General features: G+C 41.3%; 1 protein-coding gene across 1 annotated transcript; it reads right to left on the reverse strand.

The window, feature by feature from the left end:
- Positions 1-961: 961 nt before the first annotated feature.
- rtkn2 (rhotekin 2) lies at positions 962-25377 on the reverse strand. The gene is made up of 12 exons (XM_087802484.1): positions 25250-25377; positions 20676-20866; positions 19906-19955; positions 19772-19825; positions 16261-16378; positions 15116-15316; positions 14920-15014; positions 12546-12652; positions 12359-12490; positions 5215-5374; positions 2021-2122; positions 962-1969 (listed from the first exon to the last, which is right to left on the reverse strand). The coding sequence occupies exons 1-12, from the start codon at positions 25370-25372 to the stop codon at positions 1260-1262; spliced, it is 2043 nt and encodes a 680-aa protein (XP_087658610.1). The 5' UTR covers positions 25373-25377; the 3' UTR covers positions 962-1259.

Raw genomic sequence — 25377 nt, forward strand, 5'->3', positions numbered from 1 at the left:
TGTTTTTAACTCTGATGTTTTTAACTCTGATGTTTTTAACTCTGATGTTTTTAACTCTGATGTTTTTAACTCTGATGTTTTTGACTCTGATGTTTTTAACTCTGATGTTTTTAACTCTGATGTTTTTGACTCTGATGTTTTTGACTCTGATGTTTTTAACTCTGATGTTTTTGACTCTGATGTTTTTAACTCTGATGTTTTTAACTCTGATGTTTTTGACTCTGATGTTTTTGACTCTGATGTTTTTAACTCTGATGTTTTTAACTCTGATGTTTTTGACTCTGATGTTTTTAACTGTGATGTTTTTAACTCTGATGTTTTTAACTCTGATGTTTTTAACTCTGATGTTTTTGACTCTGATGTTTTTGACTCTGATGTTTTTAACTCTGATGTTTTTGACTCTGATGTTTTTAACTCTGATGTTTTTAACTCTGATGTTTTTAACTCTGATGTTTTTGACTCTGATGTTTTTAACTCTGATGTTTTTGACTCTGATGTTTTTAACTCTGATGTTTTTAACTCTGATGTTTTTAACTCTGATGATCTGCCGGTTGATCTTAGAGTCGCAGCAGAAGGTTGTAGGTTTGATTCCATCTCGCATGGATTTACTTCGTTCTCCTCCCAGAGTGTGTGTCTGTGTGCATAGAAGTGTGTGTGTTTTCTGTCTCCGACCCTCGTTAGCTGGGACAAGGTTCAGATCCTGGACCAGTGAGTAATAAATGATTCAAATTGATCCTTTTTTTTTAATGTAGTCATTAGCTCAGTCTTGGATTTCTTTGACAGTTTCTGCTCATTATGATCAAATATTTAACAAATGATTCATTTATTTCAGTTCAGATCGACGTCACGTTTCATGAAGGTCATGAAGGTCATGAAGGTCATGAAGGTCAGGAAGAAGAGGATGATTCTCTAGCCCCGCCCCATTCTCTAGCCCCGCCCCACTGACCTCCATCTAGTCGTCATAGTGATAAAGTCGTCCAAACGTGGATCAAAACAAACATCGACCCATATTTCAACTGATGAACTTTGATGGAGAACCATGGTGTTAAACTCAGAGTAGCTGATCCTCATCAGTTTGAAACCATCCAAGAAAACTTCAATCCACTTCGAAAACTAATGAATAAGAAACATTTCCACGAAAATAAAATCGACGTCAAAAAACATTAAAAATGAAGTTTTTATGGATCATGAGACGAAGACACGCCCAGCTGTCAATCATTGAGGGTTAAAGGTCAAAAGAGAATTTTGGAGACGCACGGTCACTGAGGTTTCAGGTTCAATCGCTCCCTGAACGACTTCCTCAGTTTGCTCATGGGCGCCGGTCCAGACCCGGGTCTCACGAGGTCCGACTGGAGCGGGTCGAGGGGCGTCTGGCTCGGAGGCGGGACCTCCAGGACCCTGAGCGGAGCGTTCTTCCTGCTCGCCGCCGAGGCTCCGCCCCCCTGGCTCCTCTGCAGCTGCTGGACGATGGCGGAGAATTTGGCGTCCAGAGAAGGTCGACCGGTTCTGGACCTCGGAGGCCGAGAGTCGTTCTCCTTCTCGGGCCAGGACGCGGGGGGCGGGGCATAGGGCTGCCAATCGGAGGGAGGGGGCGGGGCATAGGGCTGCCGGTCGGAGGGAGGGGGCGGGGCATAGGGCTGCCGGTCGGAGGGAGGGGGCGGGGCATAGGGCTGCCGGTCGGAGGGAGGGGGCGGGGCATAGGGCTGCCGGTCGGAGGGAGGGGGCGGGGCCTGACGCTTCTTGCCGCTCCTGGGGGTGGAGCCTACATTGTGGGCGGGGCTCCGGGCGGGCGTGGAGGTCTCTCCGGGCGACAGACTCTTGTGGACCAGCAGGGACTGAGAGCCGTGGAACAGAACCGACCAATCGGGCGCCTGCGTGTCCTCGCCGTGGCTGAGCAGGAAGCGTCCGTTCGTCTGCGAGATCTTGTCGCTGATGATGTCGGTGACGCTCCTCACAGGTGAGTTGATACCTGAGACACACCATTAACTCAGGTTTCCTCTCACAGGTGTTCTGGACTCACTCAGATCCTCGTAGACGCAGTCGGGCTGTTTGGTGAGGAAGAGCGACGGTTGCCGCGGCGACGTGTCGTCGAGGGTCATCTGGCAGCAGTGGAGCCACTGACCTGTGACTCACCTGTGTTAGCGACTCACTGTGACTCATGACTCACCTGTGTTAGCGACTCACTGTGACTCATGACTCACCTGTGTTAGCGACTCACTGTGACTCATGACTCACTTGTGTTAGCGACTCACTGTGACTCATGACTCACCTGTGTTAGCGACTCACTGTGACTCATGACTCACTTGTGTTAGCGACTCACTGTGACTCATGACTCACTTGTGTTAGCGACTCACTGTGACTCATGACTCACTTGTGTTAGCGACTCACTGTGACTCATGACTCACCTGTGTTAGCGACTCACTGTGACTCATGACTCACTTGTGTTAGCGACTCACTGTGACTCATGACTCACTTGTGTTAGCGACTCACTGTGACTCATGACTCACTTGTGTTAGCGACTCACTGTGACTCATGACTCACTTGTGTTAGCGACTCACTGTGACTCATGACTCACTTGTGTTAGCGACTCACTGTGACTCATGACTCACTTGTGTTAGCGACTCACTGTGACTCATGACTCACCTGTGTTAGCGACTCACTGTGACTCATGACTCACCTGTGTTAGCGACTCACTGTGACTCATGACTCACCTGTGTTAGCGACTCACTGTGACTCATGACTCACTTGTGTTAGCGACTCACTGTGACTCATGACTCACTTGTGTTAGCGACTCACTGTGACTCATGACTCACCTGTGTTAGCGACTCACTGTGACTCATGACTCACTTGTGTTAGCGACTCACTGTGACTCATGACTCACCTGTGTTAGCGACTCACTGTGACTCATGACTCACCTGTGTTAGCGACTCACTGTGACTCATGACTCACTTGTGTTAGCGACTCACTGTGACTCATGACTCACCTGTGTTAGCGACTCACTGTGACTCATGACTCACTTGTGTTAGCGACTCACTGTGACTCATGACTCACTTGTGTTAGCGACTCACTGTGACTCATGACTCACTTGTGTTAGCGACTCACTGTGACTCATGACTCACTTGTGTTAGCGACTCACTGTGACTCATGACTCACTTGTGTTAGCGACTCACTGTGACTCATGACTCACTTGTGTTAGCGACTCACTGTGACTCATGACTCACCTGTGTTAGCGACTCACTGTGACTCATGACTCACCTGTGTTAGCGACTCACTGTGACTCATGACTCACCTGTGTTAGCGACTCACTGTGACTCATGACTCACTTGTGTTAGCGACTCACTGTGACTCATGACTCACTTGTGTTAGCGACTCACTGTGACTCATGACTCACTTGTGTTAGCGACTCACTGTGACTCATGACTCACTTGTGTTAGCGACTCACTGTGACTCATGACTCACCTGTGTTAGCGACTCACTGTGACTCATGACTCACCTGTGTTAGCGACTCACTGTGACTCATGACTCACTTGTGTTAGCGACTCACTGTGACTCATGACTCACCTGTGTTAGCGACTCACTGTGACTCATGAGTCACTTGTGTTAGCGACTCACTGTGACTCATGACTCACTTGTGTTAGCGACTCACTGTGACTCATGACTCACTTGTGTTAGCGACTCACTGTGACTCATGACTCACTTGTGTTAGCGACTCACTGTGACTCATGACTCACCTGTGTTAGCGACTCACTGTGACTCATGACTCACTTGTGTTAGCGACTCACTGTGACTCATGACTCACTTGTGTTAGCGACTCACTGTGACTCATGACTCACTTGTGTTAGCGACTCACTGTGACTCATGACTCACTTGTGTTAGCGACTCACTGTGACTCATGACTCACTTGTGTTAGCGACTCACTGTGACTCATGACTCACTTGTGTTAGCGACTCACTGTGACTCATGACTCACTTGTGTTAGCGACTCACTGTGACTCATGACTCACCTGTGTTAGCGACTCACTGTGACTCATGACTCACCTGTGTTAGCGACTCACTGTGACTCATGACTCACCTGTGTTAGCGACTCACTGTGACTCATGACTCACTTGTGTTAGCGACTCACTGTGACTCATGACTCACTTGTGTTAGCGACTCACTGTGACTCATGACTCACTTGTGTTAGCGACTCACTGTGACTCATGACTCACTTGTGTTAGCGACTCAACACTGTGACTCATGACTCACTTGTGTTAGCGACTCACTGTGACTCATGACTCACTTGTGTTAGCGACTCACAACACTGTGACTCATGACTCACTTGTGTTAGCGACTCAACACTGTGACTCATGACTCACTTGTGTTAGCGACTCACTGTGACTCATGACTCACTTGTGTTAGCGACTCAACACTGTGACTCATGACTCACTTGTGTTAGCGACTCACTGTGACTCATGACTCACTTGTGTTAGCGACTCAACACTGTGACTCATGACTCACTTGTGTTAGCGACTCACAACACTGTGACTCATGACTCACGACACTGTGACTCGTGACTCACGACATTGTGACTCATGACTCACTTGTGTTAGCGACTCACAACACTGTGACTCATGACTCACGACACTGTGACTCGTGACTCACAACACTGTGACTCATGACTCACGACACTGTGACTCGTGACTCACGACACTGTGACTCATGACTCACTTGTGTTAGCGACTCACAACACTGTGACTCATGACTCACGACACTGTGACTCATGACTCACTTGTGTTAGCGACTCACTGTGACTCATGACTCACTTGTGTTAGCGACTCAACACTGTGACTCATGACTCACTTGTGTTAGCGACTCAACACTGTGACTCATGACTCACTTGTGTTAGCGACTCACAACACTGTGACTCATGACTCACGACACTGTGACTCGTGACTCACGACATTGTGACTCATGACTCACTTGTGTTAGCGACTCACAACACTGTGACTCATGACTCACGACACTGTGACTCGTGACTCACAACACTGTGACTCATGACTCACGACACTGTGACTCGTGACTCACGACACTGTGACTCATGACTCACTTGTGTTAGCGACTCACAACACTGTGACTCATGACTCACGACACTGTGACTCATGACTCACGACACTGTGACTCGTGACTCACTTGTGTTAGCGACTCACAACACTGTGACTCATGACTCATGACTCACTCTGGTCGTAGACGTGCTGCTGCACGGCCTCGCGCCATTGGTCCAGATCCTCCGCAGACTCCGCCCTGAAGGTCTGAGCTCCGCCCCCTGGAGAGTTGATGACCAGACGCCTGGAGCGACCAGCGCCCGACGCTCTCTCCAGCACATGCACACGCGTGTCCTGGTGTCATGACATCATCATCACGTTTACATCTTGACAACAAATGGTTAGACATTTGTTTTAAACTCAATAGTTTGATAAAAATGTTTCACTAAACGAGTGAAAATGTTGAGAATCAGATAAACATTATAATAATAATAATACATTTATTTTATATGGCTTCTTTAAGGGCAGTCAAGGTCGCCTAACAATCAGCAAACAATGCAAAAACACAATGAAAAACAAGTTAAAAAGCACAGAGCTTGTGTCTAAATAAATGAGTTTTAAGGTGGGATTTGAAGGTGAGAAGTGAGTCCATATTTCTGATGTTCCAGAGGCGTGGGGCGGAGCGGCTGAAAGCTGGAGCCCCCATGATGGACAGACGAGCAGGGGGGACGTGAAGGTTGATGGAGGAGGCGGATCTAAGTGACCGGGTGGGAATGTTGATTTGGATGAGGTCAGACAGATATGGGGGGCAAGGTTGTGTATGGCATTGAATGTATTGAGGAGGATCTTGTATTCAATACGGTGTTTGATAGGGAGCCAATGAAGTTGGTGCAGGATGGGGGTGATGTGACAGATGGCAGGGGTTTGGGACCAGCTGGAGTTGATGGAGGAGTTTGTGGGGGAGACCAATCAGAAGGGAGTTGCAATAGTCCAGGCGTGAGGTGACCAGAGAATGGACCAGGATAGCGGTGCTGTTGGGGGTGAGTGACGGGCGGAGGCGGTTGATGTTCCGAAGGTGAAAGTAGGCGGACCGGATGGAGTTGTTGATATGGGTATGGAATGATAGGGTGCTATCGAGGACGACACCCAGACTCTTGACCTGAGGGGAGGGGAAACTGAGGAGTTGTCAATGGAGAGGGTGAGACTGGGTTGCTTGGTGAGTGTGGATGTTGAGCCAATGAGGGCTATCTCTGTTTTGTTGCTGTTAAGTTTGAGAAAGTGGGAGGAGAACCAGGATTTGATTTCCTGTAGGCACAGAGGGCGGAGGAAGGTTTGGAGGAGACATAGAGGGTGTCGTCCGCCTAGCAGTGAAAGTTAATGTTGTGTTTACGGAATATTTGACCAAGTGGGAGGAGATAGATGATGAATAGGATGGGGCCAAGGACAGAGCCCTGGGGAACACCGGAGGAGAGCGGGGAGGTATGGGATGAGAATGATTTTAACTGAATGAATTGAGTCCGGCCGAAGAGATAGGAATGGAACCAGTCTAGGGGAGTGTCGGATATGCCAATGGAGGCTAGTCGGTCCAGGAGGAAGAGGATGGATCAATGTCCAGAGTCAGCTGCCATCAGGAGGTCGTTAGTCCTTTTTATGAGTGCTGTCTTGTGCTGTGACGAGGGCGGAAACCGGATTGAAAGTGTTCATGGAGGTTATTTTTGGAGAGGTGGGCCTGAATCTGTGATGCGACGACTTTTTCCAGAATTTTTGAGATGAATGGCAGGTTTGAGATGGGGCGCAGGTTATTGAAAATGTTGGGGTCTGAACCAGGTTTCTTCAGTAGAGGTGTAACAGCAGCAGATTTGAACTGGGATGGGACGGAACCAGAGGTGAGAGAGGAGTGAATAATGGCTGTTATCAGGGGGAGTAGGGAGGGAAGGGAGGCTGTCACCAGGGGGGATGGCAGGGGGTCAAGTTGGCAGGTAGATGGTTTGGAAGTCCGGATGAGTTTTGTTAAGTCAGTCGCTGAGGGGAGGTAAAAGCAGGAGAGAGGTACGGAGAGGGGGGTTGGGAACAAAGGGGGCGGATGACTAGACGTGTGAGGGGTCAGTTCTGGTGAATGGTGGATATTTTGGAGTCAAAAAATGCCATTATGGAGTTACAGTGGTCAGTGGAGTAGAAGTGTAGTGGAAGGGAATCAGGGGGGCGGAGAGAGGTGTTGACCTCTGAGAACAGGGCCCTGGTATTGCCAGCACTAGAACTGATGATGTCTGCAAAGTATTGGGATTTGGTAGATGAAATGGCGTCTTTATAATGGAGGATGTGAGCATGGTGCATTTGTTTATGTATAGTGAGTCCAGTGCTATTGAACTCCAGCGGACGACCTTTGGCCTTTAGCTGGCGCAGATGGGGGGAGAACCAGGGGGCAGAGTGGGGGAATGAGACAGACCGGGTTTTAATAGGGGCAAGTGAGTTGAGCAGAGATTTGAGACCAAGATTGTACAACTCAACCAACTGATCCAGGGTGTCTGGGGGGGTGTTAGTGGAGAGACTTTCAATGCCAGTTGTGAGGTCGGCTAGGTTGATATTTTTATGTTACGGAAGGATATGACACGGGGTTGCTTGGTTTTGGACAGTGATAGACATAGTTTTGGACAGTGATAGACATAGTTTTGGACAGTGATAGACATAGTTTTGGACAGTGATAGACATAGTTTTGGACAGTGATAGACATAGTTTTGGACAGTGATAGACATAGTTTTGGACAGTGTTAGACATAGTTTTGGACAGTGTTAGGCATAGTTTTGGACAGTGTTAGACATAGTTTTGGACAGTGATAGACATAGTTTTGGACAGTGATAGACATAGTTTTGGACAGTGTTAGACATAGTTTTGGACAGTGATAGACATAGTTTTGGACAGTGTTAGACATAGTTTTGGACAGTGATAGACATAGTTTTGGACAGTGATAGACATAGTTTTGGACAGTGTTAGACATAGTTTTGGACAGTGTTAGACATAGTTTTGGACAGTGTTAGGCATAGTTTTGGACAGTGATAGACATAGTTTTGGACAGTGTTAGGCATAGTTTTGGACAGTGTTAGACATAGTTTTGGACAGTGTTAGACATAGTTTTGGACAGTGTTAGGCATAGTTTTGGACAGTGATAGACATAGTTTTGGACAGTGATAGACATAGTTTTGGACAGTGTTAGGCATAGTTTTGGACAGTGATAGACATAGTTTTGGACAGTGTTAGGCATAGTTTTGGCCAGTGTTAGACATAGTTTTGGACAGTGATAGACATAGTTTTGGACAGTGATAGACATAGTTTTGGACAGTGATAGACATAGTTTTGGACAGTGATAGACATAGTTTTGGACAGTGTTAGGCATAGTTTTGGACAGTGATAGGCATAGTTTTGGACAGTGATAGACATAGTTTTGGACAGTGATAGACATAGTTTTGGACAGTGATAGACATAGTTTTGGACAGTGTTAGACATAGTTTTGGACAGTGTTAGGCATAGTTTTGGACAGTGTTAGACATAGTTTTGGACAGTGATAGACATAGTTTTGGACAGTGATAGACATAGTTTTGGACAGTGTTAGACATAGTTTTGGACAGTGATAGACATAGTTTTGGACAGTGTTAGACATAGTTTTGGACAGTGATAGACATAGTTTTGGACAGTGATAGACATAGTTTTGGACAGTGTTAGACATAGTTTTGGACAGTGTTAGACATAGTTTTGGACAGTGTTAGGCATAGTTTTGGACAGTGATAGACATAGTTTTGGACAGTGTTAGGCATAGTTTTGGACAGTGTTAGACATAGTTTTGGACAGTGTTAGACATAGTTTTGGACAGTGTTAGGCATAGTTTTGGACAGTGATAGACATAGTTTTGGACAGTGATAGACATAGTTTTGGACAGTGTTAGGCATAGTTTTGGACAGTGATAGACATAGTTTTGGACAGTGTTAGGCATAGTTTTGGCCAGTGTTAGACATAGTTTTGGACAGTGATAGACATAGTTTTGGACAGTGATAGACATAGTTTTGGACAGTGATAGACATAGTTTTGGACAGTGATAGACATAGTTTTGGACAGTGTTAGGCATAGTTTTGGACAGTGATAGGCATAGTTTTGGACAGTGATAGACATAGTTTTGGACAGTGTTAGGCATAGTTTTGGACAGTGTTAGACATAGTTTTGGACAGTGATAGACATAGTTTTGGACAGTGATAGACATAGTTTTGGACAGTGTTAGACATAGTTTTGGACAGTGATAGACATAGTTTTGGACAGTGATAGACATAGTTTTGGACAGTGTTAGACATAGTTTTGGACAGTGTTAGACATAGTTTTGGACAGTGTTAGACATAGTTTTGGACAGTGATAGACATAGTTTTGGACAGTGATAGACATAGTTTTGGACAGTGATAGACATAGTTTTGGACAGTGTTAGACATAGTTTTGGACAGTGTTAGACATAGTTTTGGACAGTGTTAGACATAGTTTTGGACAGTGATAGACATAGTTTTGGACAGTGATAGACATAGTTTTGGACAGTGATAGACATAGTTTTGGACAGTGTTAGACATAGTTTTGGACAGTGATAGACATAGTTTTGGACAGTGATAGACATAGTTTTGGACAGTGATAGACATAGTTTTGGACAGTGTTAGGCATAGTTTTGGACAGTGATAGACATAGTTTTGGACAGTGATAGACAAAGGTTAAATGAGACAAGTTTGTGGTCAGAGATGGGGAGGTCGGCAGCAGAGCAATTTTTAGGAGTGAAGCCTGAGCTGCAGACTAAGTCCAAGGTGTGACCTTTACAGTTGGTGGGGAAATCAGTATATTGTGTGAGACCAAAACTGTCCAGGCATGAGATGAAGTCCTTAGTAGATGCCAGATTGTTGTTGTCTAGATGAATATTTATGTCACCAAGCAAAATTATATTGGATGAGAGTGAGCAGATGTGGGTGAGAAGTGTAGTGAATTCATCAATGAAGTCCTTGTTATGTTTGGGTGGGCGGTAAACGTTGACTAAAACAGAGGGAGTCGGGCCAATTCATTGAAGAGCCACAGCCTCGAATGACTGTGACACAGGCAGAGTAACATGACCTTCCAAGTCTCGCGGTGAAGTATCGCGAGACCTCCTCCTCTTCCGGAGAGACGAGGTTTGCTGGTGTAAACAAACCCAGGTGGTGTACTTTCATTCAACTGAGAGAAATCATCAGGAGTTTGCCATGTCTCAGTAAGACAGAGACAGTCGAGTTTGCGGTCGAGGACGAGGTCTTGCAGTAGTTGTCCCTTATCAGTAAGAGAGCGGGTGTTGATTAGTCCAAAGTTGACGTCAGAATGCTGGTTGGAGAAGCCGACGTTAGCCGGCCTAGCTAGGCTAGCTAACGCGCTGTGGTCCACCTTCCTGCCGGTATGTTTCGGAGGCTGGCGCTGGCCGGAGGACCAGATGGACTGTATGGCAGTGGAGTCATCGATGTTATAACTCCGTCCGGCTCCACGGTGGATGTATCTCCGGCGAGCGATGTAGGGGAAGCGGTGCAGGTCTGACGGGGGAGCAGGGCGGTAGTGATACCGCAGTTGGAGGAGCTCCACACTCATGTACTGAATCAAGGTTGACGCTGGGTTTATTCGAAGAGACAGGACAGTCCACAAGAGCACAGAGCTCACAGCAAGGTTGTAGATCCACGTCATGATCCACGTCATGATCCACGTCATGATCCACGTCATGATCCACGTCATGATCCACGTCATGATCCACGTCATGATCCACGTCATGATCCACGTCATGATCCATGTCATGATCCACGTCATGAACCACGTCATGATCCACGTCATGATCCACGTCATGATCCACGTCATGATCCACGTCATGATCCACGTCATGATCCACGTCATGATCCACGTCATGATCCACGTCATGATCCACGTCATGATCCACGTCATGATCCACGTCATGATCCACGTCATGATCCACGTCATGAACCACGTCATGATCCACGTCATGATCCACGTCATGATCCACGTCATGATCCACGTCATGATCCACGTCATGAACCACGTCATGATCCACGTCATGATCCACGTCATGATCCACGTCATGATCCACGTCATGATCCACGTCATGATCCACGTCATGATCCACGTCATGATCCACGTCATGATCCACGTCATGAACCACGTCATGATCCACGTCATGATCCACGTCATGATCCACGTCATGATCCACGTCATGAACCACGTCATGATCCACGTCATGATCCACGTCATGATCCACGTCATGATCCACGTCATGATCCACGTCATGATCCACGTCATGATCCACGTCATGATCCACGTCATGATCCACGTCATGATCCACGTCATGATCCACGTCATGAACCACGTCATGATCCACGTCATGATCCACGTCATGATCCACGTCATGATCCACGTCATGAACCACGTCATGATCCACGTCATGATCCACGTCATGATCCACGTCATGATCCACGTCATGATCCACGTCATGATCCACGTCATGATCCACGTCATGATCCACGTCATGATCCACGGGCTATTGGTCCGAGCAGCGCTAGCAGTAGCCAGGTATTCCAGGTACGGAAAACCGAACGTTCACAAACACAAGGCCGATAAAACAAATTGCATTTATATTAGGGCCATGGTGGGAATCAACAGTAGCACTTTCATCATGAGTAGAAGGTCTGCTGAAAGCGAGGCATAGAAACGTAAAAACTTTAAAAATAACCGGAGAGCAGCGGCAGCTAGTCGCTCAATCAGCCAGTTACACTGATCCAACACTGGAGGGAGCCACACAAACCTGGTCTCCAGATGTTTCTCCTGCTCCAGACACTTTACAGATGTTTCTCCTGCTCCAGACACTTGACAGATGTTTCTCCTGCTCCAGACACTTTACAGATGTTTCTTCTGCTCCAGACACTTTACAGATGTTTCTTCTGCTCCAGACACTTTACAGATGTTTCTTCTGCTCCAGACACTTTACAGATGTTCCTTCTGCTCCAGACACTTTACAGATGTTCCTTCTGCTCCAGACACTTTACAGATGTTTCTCCTGCTCCAGACACTTTACAGATGTTCCTTCTGCTCAAGACACTTTGCAGATGTTTCTTCTGCTCCAGACACTTTACAGATGTTTCTTCTGCTCCAGACACTTTACAGATGTTTCTTCTGCTCCAGACACTTTACAGATGTTCCTTCTGCTCCAGACACTTTACAGATGTTTCTTCTGCTCCTGACACTTTACAGATGTTTCCAGATGAAACGCAAACATGTTCAAAGAACAGGTGATCTCACCTGGTCGACAGGAACGATGAGCGACGCAGGAACCTTGGCGTCGACTTCTTCAGGCGAGAAGAAGCAGGAAAGTCGTCCGGCGCTCAACACGGCGTAGAAGCTGCAGCAGCGACTCGTGCCGCTGATGGTTTCCTGAGAGAAGATCCGTGAACATGAGGCGCTCCAGACTCCACAGTCGTCCACTCACCTGCTGCTCCAGGTAACCACACCTGAGCGGCTCCGTCATGCAGGAAGGCTGAGCCAACAACAGGCAGCAGACGTTTCCATAGAGAGGAAGCCATGACGAGTAGCTCGCTGTGGAGGTCAGAGGTCAACTTGAAATATGGATTATATTCATTTGTTAATATAACTTTAAATATAGATAATATTCAACATTATTATAACTTTAAATATAGATAATATTCAACATTATTATAACTTTAAATATAGATAATGTTCAACATTATTATAACTTTAAATATAGATAATATTCAACGTTATTATAACTTTAAATATAGATAATATTCAACATTATTATAACTTTAAATATAGATAATATTCAACATTATTATAACTTTAAATATAGATAATATTCACTAGTTAATACAACTTCAAATATAGATAATATTCAACATTATTATAACTTTAAATATAGATAATGTTCAACATTATTATAACTTTAAATATAGATAATATTCAACATTATTATAACTTTAAATATAGATAATATTCAACATTATTATAACTTTAAATATAGATAATATTCAACATTATTATAACTTGAAATATAGATCATATTCAACATTATTATAACTTGAAATATAGATAATATTCAACATTATTATAACTTTAAATATAGATAATATTCACTAGTTAATACAACTTTATAGATAATATTCAACATTATTATTACTTTAAATATAGATCATATTCAACATTATTATAACTTGAAATATAGATCATATTCAACATTATTATAACTTGAAATATAGATAATATTCAACATTATTATAACTTTAAATATAGATAATATTCAACATTATTATAACTTGAAATATAGATAATATTCAACATTATTATAACTTTAAATATAGATAATATTCACTAGTTAATACAACTTCAAATATAGATAATATTCAACATTATTATAACTTTAAATATAGATAATGTTCAACATTATTATAACTTTAAATATAGATAATATTCAACATTATTATAACTTTAAATATAGATAATATTCAACATTATTATAACTTTAAATATAGATAATATTCAACATTATTATAACTTGAAATATAGATCATATTCAACATTATTATAACTTGAAATATAGATAATATTCAACATTATTATAACTTTAAATATAGATAATATTCACTAGTTAATACAACTTTATAGATAATATTCAACATTATTATTACTTTAAATATAGATCATATTCAACATTATTATAACTTGAAATATAGATCATATTCAACATTATTATAACTTGAAATATAGATAATATTCAACATTATTATAACTTTAAATATAGATAATATTCAACATTATTATAACTTGAAATATAGATAATATTCAACATTATTATAACTTTAAATATAGACAATGTTCAACATTATTATAACTTTAAATATAGATAATATTCAACATTATTATAACTTGAAATATAGATAATATTCAACATTATTATAACTTGAAATATAGATAATGTTCAACATTATTATAACTTTAAATATAGATAATATTCACTAGTTGATACAACTTTAAATATAGATAATATTCAACATTATTATAACTTTAAATAAAGATAATATTCAACATTATTATAACTTTAAATATAGATAATGTTCAACATTATTATAACTTTAAATATAGATAATATTCAACATTATTATAACTTGAAATATAGATAATATTCAACATTATTATAACTTGAAATATAGATAATGTTCAACATTATTATAACTTTAAATATAGATAATATTCACTAGTTAATACAACTTTAAATATAGATAATATTCACTAGTTAATACAACTTTAAATATAGATAATATTCACTAGTTAATACAACTTTAAATATGGATAATATTCACTAGTTAATACAACTTTAAATATAGATAATATTCAACATTCATACAACTTTAAATATAGATAATATTCACTAGTTAATACAACTTTAAATATAGATAATATTCACTAGTTAATACAACTTTAAATATAGATAATATTCACTAGTTAATACAACTTTAAATATAGATAATATTAACTAGTTAATACAACTTTAAATATAGATAATATTCACTAGTTAATACAACTTTAAATATAGATAATATTCAACATTCATACAACTTTAAATATAGATAATATTCACTAGTTAATACAACTTTAAATATAGATAATATCCACTAGTTAATACAACTTTAAATATGGATAATATTCACTAGTTAATACAACTTTAAATATAGATAATATTCAACATTAATACAACTTTAAATATAGATAATATTCACTAGTTAATACAACTTTATAGATAATATTCAACTTTAATACAACTTTAAATATGGATCATAAGTATTTCTCACCGTCTTGCAGGACGATGAGCGAGTGCGACTGAAAGTTTCCTTCTGCGTCGTTCAGACCTAAACTTGTGCAGGACAGCAGGTTGTATTTGGCTCCACTGGACAATCAAATCACAACATATTCAATAAAGAAACAAAGGTGTTCAAATGATGTTATTATCTGTTCAACGGTGAAGGCAACAGTGGTCACGTGACTCACTGAGGTATAGGGTTGTGCTGCAGGAAGGCGTCAGGGTCCGGAGCGGCCAGTAGGGGGCAGAGTTTCCTCGCAGAAGATTTTCCCAGAGAGTTCCGAAACTTTTTGGCAAGTTTTTTGGGCGTGTTCGCCACCGTCAGCTCTTCTTCTAGTGCGCAACTCCACAGCTCCACCTTCAGCTCAAACTTGGGAACTACATCCTTGCTGGAGACAAAAACCAATACGTCAAACTTTTGATTTATTTGAGATAAACTTTGTGTTGAAGTAAAAATTAAATGTATATAAAAAATATAAAACTTTTGTGAAATCGTATTCCCTCATTATTCTAATAAACTTTATAACTATAATAATAACTATACCAACTAGTAACGTGTTGTTTTGTGATCCTTGCAATACAATTTAAAGTATTGAATTAAAGAGAAGAAAACCAGTGATTAAATATCAACAAACTATGTTTCATCATGTATCGTTCATGTTTACTAGTGTGACGAGTCTTTAACGTACAAGATAGTAACGTACAAGATAGCAACGTACAAGATAGCAACGTACAAGATAGTGACGTACAAGATAGTGACGTACAAGATGGTGACGTACAAGATAGCAACGTACAAGATAGCGACGTACAAGATGGTGACGTACAAGATGGTGACGTACAAGATGGTGACGTACAAGATGGTGAGTACAAGATAGTGACGTACAAGATGGTGACGTACAAGATGGTGACGTACAAGATGGTGACGTACAAGATAGTAACGTACAAGATAGTGACGTACAAGATGGTGACGTACAAGATGGTGACGTACAAGATGGTGACGTACAAGATAGTAACGTACAAGATAGTGACGTACAAGATGGTGACGTACAAGATGGTGACGTACAAGATGGTGACGTACAAGATAGTAACGTACAAGATAGTGACGTACAAGATAGTGACGTACAAGATGGTGACGTACAAGATAGTAACGTACAAGATAGTGACGTACAAGATGGTGACGTACAAGATGGTGACGTACAAGATAGTAACGTACAAGATAGTGACGTACAAGATGGTGACGTACAAGATGGTGACGTACAAGATAGTAACGTACAAGATAGTGACGTACAAGATGGTGACGTACAAGATGGTGACGTACAAGATAGTGACGTACAAGATAGTAACTCCCTCAAAGCAGATGTCAGTGACGGTTCTGTCCACGACCACCATCTCTGTTTCAAACACCTGAGAGTCCACCTGCAGCAGAGCGAAGACGGCCACTCGCCGAGAGCCTGAAAGAAATGAAGAGTTGAGAAGAAAATAGAAGAAGAGTTGAGAAGGAAAGAAGAGTTGAGAAGAAAATAAGAGTTGAGAAGAAACAGAAGAAGAGTTGAGAAGGAAAGAAGAGTTGAGAAGAAAATAAGAGTTGAGAAGAAAAGAAGAGTTGAGAAGAAAAGAAGAGTTGAGAAGAAAAGAAGAGTTGAGAAGAAACAGAAGAAGAGTTGAGAAGGAAAGAAGAGTTGAGAAGAAAATAAGAGTTGAGAAGAAAAGAAGAGTTGAGAAGAAAATAGAAGAAGAGTTGAGAAGGAAAAAAAAGAGTTGAGAAGAAAATAAGAGTTGAGAAGCAAATAAGAGTTGAGAAGGAAAGAAGAGTTGAGAAGGAAAGAAGAGTTGAGAAGAAAAGAAGAGTTGAGAAGGAAATAAGAGTTGAGAAGAAAAGAAGAGTTGAGAAGAAAAGAAGAGTTGAGAAGAAAAGAAGAGTTGAGAAGAAACAGAAGAAGAGTTGAGAAGGAAAGAAGAGTTGAGAAGAAAAGAAGAGTTGAGAAGAAAAGAAGAGTTGAGAAGAAAATAGAAGAAGAGTTGAGAAGGGAAAAAAAGAGTTGAGAAGAAAAGAAGAGTTGAGAAGAAAAGAAGAGTTGAGAAGAAAATAAGAGTTGAGAAGGAAAGAAGAGTTGAGAAGAAAAGAAGAGTTGCGAAGGAAATAAGAGTTGAGAAGAAAAGAAGAGTTGAGAAGAAAATAAGAGTTGAGAAGAAACAGAAGAAGGGTTGAGAAGAAAAGAGTTGAGAAGAAAAGAAGAGTTGAGAAGAAAATAAGAGTTGAGAAGAAAAGAAGAGTTGAGAAGAAAATAAGAGTTGAGAAGAAAAGAAGAGTTGAGAAGAAAAGAAGAGTTGAGAAGAAAAGAAGAGTTGAGAAGAAACAGAAGAAGGGTTGAGAAGAAAAGAGTTGAGAAGAAAAGAAGAGTTGAGAAGAAAATAAGAGTTGAGAAGAAAAGAAGAGTTGAGAAGAAAATAAGAGTTGAGAAGAAAATAAGAGTTGAGAAGAAAAGAAGAGTTGAGAAGAAAATAAGAGTTGAGAAGAAACAGAAGAAGAGTTGAGAAGAAAATAAGAGTTGAGAAGGAAAGAAGAGTTGAGAAGAAAATAAGAGTTGAGAAGAAACAGAAGAAGGGTTGAGAAGAAAATAAGAGTTGAGAAGAAACAGAAGAAGGGTTGAGAAGAAAAGAGTTGAGAAGAAAAGAAGAGTTGAGAAGAAAATAAGAGTTGAGAAGAAAAGAAGAGTTGAGAAGAAAATAAGAGTTGAGAAGAAAAGAAGAGTTGAGAAGAAAATAAGAGTTGAGAAGAAAAGAAGAGTTGAGAAGAAAAGAAGAGTTGAGAAGAAAAGAAGAGTTGAGAAGAAAAGAAGAGTTGAGAAGAAACAGAAGAAGGGTTGAGAAGAAAAGAGTTGAGAAGAAAAGAAGAGTTGAGAAGAAAATAAGAGTTGAGAAGAAAATAAGAGTTGAGAAGAAAAGAAGAGTTGAGAAGAAAATAAGAGTTGAGAAGAAAAGAAGAGTTGAGAAGAAAATAAGAGTTGAGAAGAAAATAAGAGTTGAGAAGAAAATAAGAGTTGAGAAGAAAAGAAGAGTTGAGAAGAAAATAAGAGTTGAGAAGAAACAGAAGAAGAGTTGAGAAGAAAATAAGAGTTGAGAAGGAAAGAAGAGTTGAGAAGAAAATAAGAGTTGAGAAGAAAAGAAGAGTTGAGAAGAAAAGAAGAGTTGAGAAGAAACAGAAGAAGGGTTGAGAAGAAAAGAGTTGAGAAGAAAAGAAGAGTTGAGAAGAAAATAAGAGTTGAGAAGAAAATAAGAGTTGAGAAGAAAAGAAGAGTTGAGAAGAAAATAAGAGTTGAGAAGAAAATAAGAGTTGAGAAGAAAATAAGAGTTGAGAAGAAACAGAAGAAGGGTTGAGAAGAAAAGAGTTGAGAAGAAAAGAAGAGTTGAGAAGAAAATAAGAGTTGAGAAGAAAAGAAGAGTTGAGAAGAAAATAAGAGTTGAGAAGAAAATAAGAGTTGAGAAGAAAATAAGAGTTGAGAAGAAAAGAAGAGTTGAGAAGAAAATAAGAGTTGAGAAGAAACAGAAGAAGAGTTGAGAAGAAAATAAGAGTTGAGAAGGAAAGAAGAGTTGAGAAGAAAATAATAGTTGAGAAGAAAAGAAGAGTTGAGAAGAAAAGAAGAGTTGAGAAGAAACAGAAGAAGGGTTGAGAAGAAAAGAGTTGAGAAGAAAAGAAGAGTTGAGAAGAAAATAAGAGTTGAGAAGAAAAGAAGAGTTGAGAAGAAAATAAGAGTTGAGAAGAAAATAAGAGTTGAGAAGAAAATAAGAGTTGAGAAGAAACAGAAGAAGAGTTGAGAAGAAAATAAGAGTTGAGAAGGAAAGAAGAGTTGAGAAGAAAATAAGAGTTGAGAAGAAAATAAGAGTTGAGAAGAAAAGAAGAGTTGAGAAGAAAATAAGAGTTGAGAAGAAACAGAAGAAGGGTTGAGAAGAAAAGAGTTGAGAAGAAAAGAAGAGTTGAGAAGAAAATAAGAGTTGAGAAGAAAAGAAGAGTTGAGAAGAAAATAAGAGTTGAGAAGAAAATAAGAGTTGAGAAGAAAAGAAGAGTTGAGAAGAAAATAAGAGTTGAGAAGAAAAGAAGAGTTGAGAAGAAAAGAAGAGTTGAGAAGAAAAGAAGAGTTGAGAAGAAAAGAAGAGTTGAGAAGAAACAGAAGAAGGGTTGAGAAGAAACAGAAGAAGGGTTGAGAAGAAAAGAGTTGAGAAGAAAAGAAGAGTTGAGAAGAAAATAAGAGTTGAGAAGAAAATAAGAGTTGAGAAGAAAAGAAGAGTTGAGAAGAAAAGAAGAGTTGAGAAGAAAAGAAGAGTTGAGAAGAAAATAAGAGTTGAGAAGAAAAGAAGAGTTGAGAAGAAAAGAAGAGTTGAGAAGAAAATAAGAGTTGAGAAGAAACAGAAGAAGAGTTGAGAAGAAAATAAGAGTTGAGAAGGAAAGAAGAGTTGAGAAGAAAATAAGAGTTGAGAAGAAAATAAGAGTTGAGAAGAAAAGAAGAGTTGAGAAGAAACAGAAGAAGGGTTGAGAAGAAAAGAGTTGAGAAGAAAATAAGAGTTGAGAAGAAAATAAGAGTTGAGAAGAAAATAAGAGTTGAGAAGAAAAGAAGAGTTGAGAAGAAAATAAGAGTTGAGAAGAAAATAAGAGTTGAGAAGAAAAGAAGAGTTGAGAAGAAAAGAAGAGTTGAGAAGAAACAGAAGAAGAGTTGAGAAGAAAATAAGAGTTGAGAAGGAAAGAAGAGTTGAGAAGAAAATAAGAGTTGAGAAGAAAATAAGAGTTGAGAAGAAACAGAAGAAGGGTTGAGAAGAAAAGAAGGGTTGAGAAGAAGAGTCAGACTCACTGCCTCTGTTGTTGAAGTGATCCTGGTCCTTCCACATCAGAGGGAAACGTAAACCTACGACACACATGAACGTTTGTGACGCATCAGTGTCTCCAGGTGACATTGAAACATCAACCTCTGGAGGAACATCTCACCAGACAGAGCGAGGCTTCCACGGCAGGACACTCTTCCCTCCTCAGAGGATCTGTCAAACAAAGTCAAACAAGTCAAGGAGATGTCACCTGGCGCGTCACCTGGCGCGTCACCTGGCGCGTCACCTGGCGCGTCAACTGGCGCGTCACCTGGCGCGTCACCTGGCGCGTCACCTGGCGCGTCAACTGGCGCGTCACCTGGCGCGTCAACTGGCGCGTCAACTGGCGCGTCAACTGGCGCGTCACCTGCCGCGTCACCTGCCGCGTCACCTGCCGCGTCACCTGGCGCGTCACCTGGCGCGTCAACTGGCGCGTCACCTGGCGCGTCAACTGGCGCGTCACCTGGCGCGTCACCTGGCGCGTCAACTGGCGCGTCACCTGGCGCGTCAACTGGCGCGTCACCTGGCGCGTCAACTGGCGCGTCACCTGGCGCGTCACCTGGCGCGTCACCTGGCGCGTCACCTGGCGCGTCAACTGGCGCGTCAACTGGCGTGTCACCTGGCGCGTCACCTGGCGCGTCAACTGGCGCGTCACCTGGCGCGTCACCTGGCGCGTCACCTGGCGCGTCACCTGGCGCGTCACCTGGCGCGTCAACTGGCGTGTCACCTGGCGCGTCACCTGGCGCGTCAACTGGCGCGTCACCTGCCGCGTCACCTGGCGCGTCACCTGGCGCGTCAACTGCCGCGTCAACTGGCGCGTCAACTGGCGCGTCAACTGCCGCGTCACCTGCCGCGTCACCTGGCGGGTCACTCAACATCAAGTGTTCTTCTCACCTTCCCTCCTCCATCTTCTTCTGCTGGTGTTTCCTTCTCTCCACCTGAGCCGTGTAGGTCTTGATCCTGGCGCTGCAGGTCAGCAGGTTCTTGGACGCGTTCAGGACTTGTTCTCTCTTGCTGCAGGCGAGCAGCAGCTTGTAGGCGCCTTCACGCATCCTCAGCTCCAGGTCCAGCTTCTGCTGAGGGTCCTGAAGAGACACCAGTTAGAATAGTTAACCATTACTATAGTTTAACAACAATTAATAATAGTTAATCATTACTATAGTTTAACAACAGTTTATAATAGTTAACCATTACTATAGTTTAACAACAGTTTATAATAGTTAACCATTACTATAGTTTAACAACAATTAATAATAGTTAATCATTACTATAGTTTAACAACAGTTTATAATAGTTAACCATTACTATAGTTTAACAACAGTTTATAATAGTTAACCATTACTATAGTTTAACAACAGTTTATAATAGTTAACCATTACTATAGTTTAACAACAGTTTATAATAGTTAACCATTAAATTCACTGTTCTGGTTCTGTTGGATCTGTCGTCAGCCTTTGACACAGTTGAACCAGATCCTGCTGAGAAGACTGAGGGATGAAGACTGTCTGGGTCTATGTTAGAATGGTTCTCATCTTACCTTTCTGGGCAGTTTTAGTGTATCTGCCAATCAAATGAGGTCTGAATCGGCAGATCTGTTGTGTGGAGTCCCTCAAGGTTCTGTTCTGGGTCCTTTATTGTTTTTGCTGTACTTGATTCCCCTCGGTAAAATCATTCAGAGATTTCCAGATGTTTCTTATCACATGTTTGCTGATGACATCCAGCTCTACTGCTCTTTTGATCCAACTGAGCTCCAGAGGCTGAACTTAGTCAATTGTTGCTAGAAATCAAACAATGAGTGAAAACACTTTACAGCTAAATGTGGACAAAACTGAAACTCTGGTGATTGTTGATGATAAGGTTCCAGGGTTGAGTCAGTACTTGAGTGACTTATGTCAGTCTGTCAAACTGAGCCTGAGAAACCTGGGTGTTGTATTTGATAAAGACATGTCTCTTGTTCAACACTGAAGAAAACTGACCAGAAACTGTTTCCTTCAACTGAGAAAAATCTCTAAACTTAGGAAAATGTTGTCGGAACATGATCTGGATCTTATAATCCATGCGTTTGTTTCTTCTCGTCTGGACTATTGTAACAGTTTGTTTTCATGTCTTAACAAGAAGGATCGTCTCGTCTGCAGTTGATTCAGAACTCTGAGCCGCTCTAGTAGAAGAACTCACATTTCTCCTTCAAACTCTTCACTGGCTTCCAGTTTCTTTCAGGATCAACTTTAAAATTCTGGTTCTTACTTTCAGATCTATTCATGGTCAGACCTTCATGATCTGATCCAGCCTTACACCCCAGCTCGGGCTCTGAGGTCTGTGGATCAGAATCTACTTATGGTTCCACGCACACGACTCGGGACCAGAGGAGAGAAATCTTTTCAGGCTGTTGCTCCTAAGCTTTGGAACGATCTTCTCTCTCTTTGTGTTTGATGATCTACTGACTCCTTCAAGAAACATCTGTGTTTGATGATCTACTGACTCCTTTACGAAACATCTGTGTTTGATGATCTACTGACTCCTTCAAGAAACATCTGTGTTTGATGATCTACTGACTCCTTCAAGAAACATCTGTGTTTGATGATCTACTGACTCCTTCAAGAAACATCTGTGTTTGATGATCTACTGACTCCTTCAAGAAACATCTGTGTTTGATGATCTACTGACTCCTTCAAGAAACATGTGTGTTTGATGATCTACTGACTCCTTCAAGAAACATCTGTGTTTGATGATCTACTGACTCCTTCAAGAAACATCTGTGTTTGATGATCTACTGACTCCTTTAAGAAACATCTGTGTTTGATGATCTACTGACTCCTTCAAGAAACATCTGTGTTTGATGATCTACTGACTCCTTTAAGAAACATCTGTGTTTGATGATCTACTGACTCCTTCAAGAAACATCTGTGTTTGATGATCTACTGACTCCTTCAAGAAACATCTGTGTTTGATGATCTACTGACTCCTTCAAGAAACATCTGTGTTTGATGATCTACTGACTCCTTTAAGAAACATCTGTGTTTGATGATCTACTGACTCCTTCAAGAAACATCTGTGTTTGATGATCTACTGACTCCTTTAAGAAACATCTGTGTTTGATGATCTACTGACTCCTTCAAGAAACATCTGTGTTTGATGATCTACTGACTCCTTCAAGAAACATCTGTGTTTGATGATCTACTGACTCCTTCAAGAAACATGTGTGTTTGATGATCTACTGACTCCTTCAAGAAACATGTGTGTTTGATGATCTACTGACTCCTTCAAGAAACATCTGTGTTTGATGATCTACTGACTCCTTCAAGAAACATCTGTGTTTGATGATCTACTGACTCCTTCAAGAAACATCTGTGTTTGATGATCTACTGACTCCTTCAAGAAACATGTGTGTTTGATGATCTACTGACTCCTTCAAGAAACATGTGTGTTTGATGATCTACTGACTCCTTCAAGAAACATCTGTGTTTGATGATCTACTGACTCCTTCAAGAAACATCTGTGTTTGATGATCTACTGACTCCTTCAAGAAACATGTGTGTTTGATGATCTACTGACTCCTTCAAGAAACATCTGTGTTTGATGATCTACTGACTCCTTCAAGAAACATCTTAAGACGTTTCTATTTGTTCAGGCTTTTCCTTGAATTTCTCGAACTCCTGTGTTGTTCTCAGTATTATCTTGATCTTTAAAGTATGTACTTTTTTGAGTATTGTTTTGATTATCTAAGTGCTTTGTGACCCTGGTCTCGAAAAGCGCTATATAAATAAATATTACTTACTTACTATATTACTATTACTATAGTTTAACAACAGTTAATAATAGTTAACCATTACTAAAGTTTAACAACAGTTTATAATAGTTAACTATTACTATAGTTTAAAAACAGTTTATAATAGTTAACCATTACTATAGTTTAACAACAGTTAATAATAGTTAACCATTACTATAGTTTAACAACAGTTTATAATAGTTAACCATTACTATAGTTTAACAACAGTTTATAATAGTTAACCATTACTATAGTTTAACAACAGTTTATAATAGTTAACCATTACTATAGTTTAACAACAGTTTATAATAGTTAACCATTACTATAGTTTAACAACAGTTTATAATAGTTAACCATTACTATAGTTTAACAACAGTTTATAATAGTTAACCATTACTATAGTTTAACAACAGTTTATAATAGTTAACCATTACTATAGTTTAACAACAGTTTATAATAGTTAACCATTACTATAGTTTAACAACAGTTTATAATAGTTAACCATTACTATAGTTTAACAACAGTTTATAATAGTTAACCATTACTATAGTTTAACAACAGTTAATAATAGTTAACCATTACTATAGTTTAACAACAGTTTATAATAGTTAACCATTACTATAGTTTAACAACAGTTAATAATAGTTAACCATTACTATAGTTTAACAACAGTTTACAATAGTTAACGATTACTATAGTTAAACAACAGTTTAATTATTATAAAGATGTGATTCTTATGTTGATCAATCATACGATTTATTTGTGTGTGTTAACAAAGGCAAGTTTCACCTGTCTCACCTCTGCCGTCTCACCTCACCTGTCTCACCTCTGCCGTCTCACCTCACCTGTCTCACCTCTGCCGTCTCACCTCACCTGTCTCACTCCCCCTGTCTCACCCGTCTCACCTCTGCCATCTCACCTCACCTGTCTCACCCGTCTCACCTCTGCCATCTCACCTCACCTGTCTCACCCGTCTCACCTCTGCCGTCTCACCTCACCTGTCTCACCTCTGCCGTCTCACCTCACCTGTCTCACCTCTGCCGTCTCACCTCACCTGTCTCACTCCCCCTGTCTCACCCGTCTCACCTCTGCCATCTCACCTCACCTGTCTCACCCGTCTCACCTCTGCCATCTCACCTCACCTGTCTCACCTCTGCCGTCTCACCTCACCTGTCTCACCTCTGCCGTCTCACCTCACCTGTCTCACTCCCCCTGTCTCACCTGTTTCACCTCACCTGTCTCACTCCCCCTGTCTCACCTGTTTCACCTCACCTGTCTCACCTCACCCGTCTCACTCCCCCTGTCTCACCCGTCTCACCTCACCTGTCTCACTCCCCCTGTCTCACCTGTTTCACCTCACCTGTCTCACCTCACCTGTCTCACTCCCCCTGTCTCACCCGTCTCACCTCACCTGTCTCACTCCCCCTGTCTCACCTGTTTCACCTCACCTGTCTCACCTCACCTGTCTCACTCCCCCTGTCTCACCTCACCTGTCTCACTCCCCCTGTCTCACCTGTTTCACCTCACCTGTCTCACCTCACCCGTCTCACCTCTACACATATGAAGTACGCACAGGTAAATGCTCGACAGGTGTATTTCAGACAAAGATTCGTGGATCGATGGTTTGAACGTCGTGACGTCATGACTTCAGTAGTAAAACTGTTGAAATAACGTGTAAATAAAGAATTAAATCTCAACAAACCTGTGTTTGCGAGAACAAAACACTCTCCCGTGTCTTCCTCCGTTTCATCTCCATGTCGAGCGCAGATCCCGCAGAAATCAACGACTGGTGTCTTGAGGTTTGAAAGTCGCGCGCGTCCGCCATGTTGG

This window comes from Callionymus lyra, chromosome 11 (genome assembly GCF_982586985.1).
Source record: "Callionymus lyra chromosome 11, fCalLyr1.hap1.1, whole genome shotgun sequence".
Taxonomy (NCBI): Eukaryota; Metazoa; Chordata; class Actinopteri; order Syngnathiformes; family Callionymidae; genus Callionymus; species Callionymus lyra.